Here is a 6,000-nt window from a genome sequence, read left to right as displayed (position 1 = left end):
TCCACTTGTATACTTCATGCAGCCACTTTGGTGCCAACTCATTTAAATTCATCCAAATGGGATGCTGATAGGGACTTCCTCAGACTTTGGTGCGTGCCAAGTCACTCATCCATGTAACAGATGAGCTAGTTTTGCTGCATCCCATGTGGTTGAGCCTTCAAAAGCCAAAAAAACAAATGGTATTTACGAATTACCATGCCCAATTAAGGGTTGTTAGGGAGTATTACTCTTAAAATTGGGAATTGGGCCATTAAATGAGGGTAACAAACATTCAATAATAATAATAATAATAATAAAAGTATAATAACATAATCTCCTCTTATTTATATTATAGAAACTAGGAGAGAAGGAATGGTAAAAATGAAAAATACAAAATGCAAAAAGAACAATAATTAAATCTCATAATATTTTTTTAATAATTAATAATGATTATATATTTTATTCTTTTTTTTGTTGGGAAGGTGTCTTGAATTCTTAGTTAGTTTTTTTTTTTTTTTTTTTTTTGTAAAAGTGATATTATATAGAATATTTCCTAACTTTATATGTGATTGTAATTAGATTTCTTATAGAATAAAGAAATCTAATGGTAATATCTTTATAAATATTTTAGGTTAGAAAGAGAAAAAATTATTAAAGAAAGATGAGATAGAGGTGTGAGGAAGAATGAAACATATGATGGAATAATAGAGCTCAATAGAATGTATATATGAGGAAAAAAGAAACACCTAATGAAACAAAATAAATCAGTTCAGGATGGAGATACAAAATGACCGATAATTATATCTATTTTTTTTCTCCAATATTCTTTATCATATAATAAGATGTTTGATCTCTTTCATCGTTTGAGATAGATATGATTGGTCGAGTCATGTTAAAAACGTGTATACTTTTTATGTGATTTGCTTTATTTTTTTTGTTATTTCTTTAATATGTTTACATTCACACTTCCCTTGACACAACAACTTTTCAATCCAATTTAATAAGAATAATTTACCATTATTTCAATTTTTTACAACTAGATAGAAACAAATATGTAAATAATTTAATTTTGTTTTAAGTATTGAAATATATTCTTAACAACCAAGACCAATTTTCTTCTATGTTAGAGTTTCAACTAGAGATTCAAGCCAAGTCAAACTTAGGTCATAATTAAAACCCACTTCACCAACAATATCCATCCTACCAAATTCAATCCATTTCCAATTGTCATTGCATTTATTTTTAACAAATAACAAAACAAACCTTTTAAAACTGAAACAAATCTAATATTTGAATCAATTATAATTGTATGGATACCCTATGTTCCCAAAGAATGTAATGTGACATCCACAAATAGGAGTGGCTACCCATGACATCTCCATCATATCATGTATGCAAACATAATTTTTGTTTTCAACTATGTCTTTATTTATATATGTGCAACCAATGATCTCCAACGGCAATACAACCTCAACCAGAGACTTCCCCGCCAGACTTGACCCGATTTTGTTCCCCACGTTCAAACTCTCTCTCTCTCTCTCCCATTCTCATTTTTTTTTCCGGAGATCCCACCCCCAAACCTACCATATTTGGTGGCTTTGTTGCCAACACTGATCCTTAGACCCTTCTTGTTTCTGGGTCTCTATCCTTATCCCAATTCATTCCTCCATTTCTCTATTTTTTTTTTCTAGTTTTGTGGTGGTTTCTGCATCAGGGTTTTGTTGGGTGTGCTGTTTTTTTTTTTCCTTTAATTTCCCCTTTCTTTCTCTTATCATATTCCAAGGGAAATTTGTGATTCAACCAGCATTCTAACAAAAAAAAAAGTTTATAGATTTTGATATTGTTGAGTTGAAATAAAAAAAATCAAAATATTTGGAGTCTTCTTTTCTTTTGAAGGTTCATGGGATTTAAGTTCTTGGAGGGAACTCTGCTTGCCCATATTTATGCTCTCACTTGGGGATTTTAATATTAATTTCTTTGAATTTTGTGATTGAGCTTTTGTCAGTCTTATATATGATTTTGTTTGCTCAAATGAATGCCTAGTTATTGGAGTTCATCTTATATATACAGATTTCCATGTTTTCATGCATGGTCATAACCTGTTTTTATGGCCTCTTAAATCGATAAACAAGCCTTCTTGCATTTACATTTTTTTACAGGCATAGCGTTTGTTTCTTGGAGGACACATTTGATTTCTTTCATCTTTTCGTTTTCGGGTTCTGGTGGGATTGTGGGATTTCCGGGCATTTAGCTTTCCTTTAGGATTAGGCAGTGTTGAAAAATGAGCTGCTTCCCGTGTTTTTCCTCGCATGAAAAGAAATCAGCTAAGAGGAGCACCAACACCAGGAACGGGGACTTGCCTCCTGCTGCAGCTGCAGTTACAGCTCCTATTAAACAACCCGTTAGACCACCGCAGCCGGGTGAGTACCTTTGGAAGCCTATTGGACGTCTTTATTTAGAAGTAAGAACAACTTTGTATGACAATTTAATCTACAATGTTATTCAATATTAGTGTTGTAGTCATTTCTTGAAATGAAAAAAAAAATGTTATCATCTCTTTCTTTTTTCCTAAGAATTAGGCTTTCTAGCAGAGGTTTTTAGCTTCCAACAATGGAAAATATCTCATCAATGAAGTTTTTCTTAGTTTTCTAATTGTTTCATGGGCGAAAGATAACATACATGCCCACAAACATATATGAATTATCAGAAAAAATCTTATTATTCTTTTTCAAATTAAGGAAATAATAAGTGCTAATTCTCCCATCTTTTTTGTGCAGTGAATCCTAAGCCACAGAGCATAGCTGAAACTACAGATACAAATGATGCCCCTGCTGATGGAAAGAATATTGGGTCGCAAATTTTCACTTTCCGAGAGCTGGCCTCAGCAACCAAGAATTTCCGGCAGGAATGTCTAGTGGGGGAAGGTGGATTTGGAAGAGTTTATAGAGGCCAACTCGAGCAAACTGGCCAGGTAAATAAGGTCTTTGGCTTGCTTTAGGTTATGGGCTTGATAGCTAGCTTCTTCAAATTTGCATGCAACTATCATATATATGATTTTGAGTTGTGAGATTGGATGATTTGCTTGAATTCAGATTGTAGCTGTGAAGCAACTTGACAGGAATGGATTGCAAGGAAACAAAGAGTTTCTTGTGGAGGTTTTGATGTTGAGCCTCCTGCACCATGAAAATCTGGTAAATCTTATAGGATATTGTGCTGATGGAGAGCAAAGACTTCTGGTATATGAGTACATGCAATACGGATCTTTGGAAGACCATCTACTTGGTACGAATTTCTTTCACATATTTCCTCTCTTGGATTAAATTTATATATTTTTTGAATTGATCACTATATTGGATTTGAATTTTCTCAGATGTTCCACCAGATCAAAAGCCATTAGATTGGTTCACCAGAATGAAGGTAGCACTAGGTGCTGCCAAAGGTTTGGAATATCTTCATGACAAGGCCAACCCCCCTGTCATTTATCGCGATTTGAAGTCCTCCAACATCTTGCTGGACAAAGATTTCAATGCAAAACTCTCTGATTTCGGGCTAGCAAAGCTCGGAACTGGTGATGACAAGATCCATGTATCTTCAAGGGTAATGGGAACATATGGTTATTGTGCCCCAGAATATCAACGAACAGGTCAACTGACTCTAAAGTCTGATATATACAGTTTTGGAGTTGTTTTACTAGAGTTGATCACTGGAAGGAGAGTGATTGATCCCACAAAGCCAGCCAAGGAGCAAAATCTAATCAACTGGGTGAGTTTCTGTCATGATTTGATTTACAGATTTTTGTATGGAAGTTCAAATTTCTAGTTAAGACTTTTTGGTTAGCTTAATTATTATTTCAGCTGGTTTTTGTGATTAGCATGTTGCTAATTAATTCAGCTTATTGGGTCACACTCATGTCCAGCCATCGGGCTTCACATGTGAAATGATCATGATGTCCTAGCCTTCGGCTGGTCACAGTTTCCCAGCACTTTGTGGCTCCATGGTAGCTGTCCAATGTAGTAGACTATATCTAATATTGCACTTCATGTTCTTATTGCTACAAACAGGCAGAACCAATATTTAAGGACCCAAGTTCATTCCCACAACTTGCTGATCCACATCTTCAAGGAAACTACCCGAGGAGAGGACTGAACCAAGCAGTTGGGATTGCAGCGATGTGTCTCCAGGAGGAACCAGCAGTCCGTCCCTTGATCAGCGATGTGGTTTCTGTTCTCAGTTTCCTTTCCGTGGCTCCAGAGACAGGCGTTCCTCTACCTCTGCCCACTCCCCCGACTGATAACACGACGAGCACAAATGAAAATGATCGGGAAGATATCAGAAGGGAACGTGAACGAGAAGTAGCGGAAGCCATGGAGTGGGGAACAAATTCAAGGAACCACATGAGACCACAGGGCGGAAGTGATTCTACAATGTAAACTTTTTCTTGAGTAATGCTATATAATTTCCATGAGATCGTCTTATTCTTTGTTCTCTCATGGCTTCTCTCCTCTAAAAATATTTGATTTCACTCACCGGCAATTATAGTAATTATGAGCTATCTAAATGAGGATGAAGTTATACATGAAGAGAATATTGTGTGTCCCAGCTGCATTCCACCTTTATTTTTTTCCATGCATGGAATGTGAACAATTTTTTGAAACCATGTGAAGTTATGTGATGGAGAAAAGTTTCAAACACTTTGGTTATATTTGACTTGCTCTGAGTAGTAAAGAAAAAAAAAATACAAAAGAAAATAATTTTCTCATATTTGATTTTATTATAAAAAATATAAATAAAAATCAAATATAATTAAAAAGTTTTAAAAATTTTGTATATTTTAAAATTATTTAATATTTATATAAGAATTAAATAAGTGAAAAAAGTTTGAAGTGGTGTATAAAAATAATTTATTAACTTTAAATTTATTTTTTATTTTCTTCAAAAATAATTTAATATTTTCTTTCTTGACATTTTCCTTCAAACTTTCTAGATCCAAACATAACCTTTATATTGAGCTTCTTTTAATCATTTAAACATATTATAGTTTGTGGGTTGTGTCTTAGAATGGATGAAAGGCTTCTCATACCTTGTATAAGCACTCTTCCAAGCAAGAAGAAATTTTGTCTTAATTCGTTTCAATGATTTTCTCCTCCCCATTATATATATTATTAAGAGTAATATATATTTCAATATACTTTTCTTTGTGTTGCATTATTCTCGCTTTATAACATGTTATCAACAATAATTGCTCTGAAGGTAATTCTCTAATGTTAAACTTGAGGTTGTTTGTATAGAATAAATTTTACATTAATTTTTATATTGTTATTAATTTTGTTCATTTAAATTATGTTATATATTATCAGAAGCTATACGCAAATTATTTGGTTTTGATTATAATAAAAAATTATACTAATGTTATCAATTTATTGTAATTGACTCTAATAATATTATTTTGTTATGTATCTAAAGTTCTTTAACAATGTAGAATCTCACAAAACTCGAATTTGTAGCACTTGACATTTTGGGAAAGAACTATCTATCTTAGATCCTTGATATTGAAATACATCGTGATGCAATGAATCTTGAAGCTATGATCAAATAAAAAAAATCAAGCATCCTTGCAAGATCACACAAAAGTGTTGATTTTTCTTCGACATTATCTCCATGAAGGTTTAAAAAATGAATATCTTACAACAAAAGATCTTTTTACTCTATAAAGTGATTTGAAAGAAAAATATGACCATCAGAAAACTATGATTTTCCCAAAAGCTTGATATGATTGAATGTACTTGAAGTTGCAAGATTTTAAAACTGTGAGTGAATACAATTCTACATTGTTCAAAATTAGCTCTCAAATAAAGTTGTGTAGAAAAAATTATAGAAGAAGACATGTTAGAAAAAACTTTTACTACATTTCATGGCTCAAATGTGCTTCTGCAACATTTTGTCTTCTTGAATTTACAAAATACCCTGAATTAATATTTTGTCTTCTTGTTTCTGAACAAAATGAGCTTTTAGTGAGAAACC

At 32.9% G+C, this 6,000-nt stretch overlaps 1 protein-coding gene across 1 annotated transcript; it reads left to right on the top strand.

Moving 5' to 3' along the window:
• Positions 1-2,260: 2,260 nt before the first annotated feature.
• LOC100248308 (probable serine/threonine-protein kinase PBL26) lies at positions 2,261-4,409 on the top strand. Its single transcript, XM_002267533.4, has 5 exons — positions 2,261-2,399; positions 2,757-2,950; positions 3,072-3,261; positions 3,350-3,741; positions 4,041-4,409. The coding sequence occupies exons 1-5, from the start codon at positions 2,261-2,263 to the stop codon at positions 4,407-4,409; spliced, it is 1,284 nt and encodes a 427-aa protein (XP_002267569.1).
• The last annotated feature ends 1,591 nt before the right edge of the window (positions 4,410-6,000 follow it).

This window comes from Vitis vinifera, chromosome 7, assembly GCF_030704535.1.
Source record: "Vitis vinifera cultivar Pinot Noir 40024 chromosome 7, ASM3070453v1".
Classification (NCBI taxonomy): Eukaryota; Viridiplantae; Streptophyta; class Magnoliopsida; order Vitales; family Vitaceae; genus Vitis; species Vitis vinifera.
The sequence above is the reverse complement of the archived record's forward strand: the minus strand, read 5'-3'. Positions and strand labels throughout refer to the sequence as shown.

Coding starts and splice junctions, on each gene's coding strand:
- LOC100248308 (XM_002267533.4), top strand. CDS start 2,261: ATGAGCTGCTTCCCGTGTTTTTCCTCGCATGAAAAGAAATCAGCTAAG. Junction 2,400..2,756: donor CGTTAGACCACCGCAGCCGG/GTGAGTACCTTT, acceptor TTTTTTGTGCAG/TGAATCCTAAGCCACAGAGC. Junction 2,951..3,071: donor AACTCGAGCAAACTGGCCAG/GTAAATAAGGTC, acceptor GCTTGAATTCAG/ATTGTAGCTGTGAAGCAACT.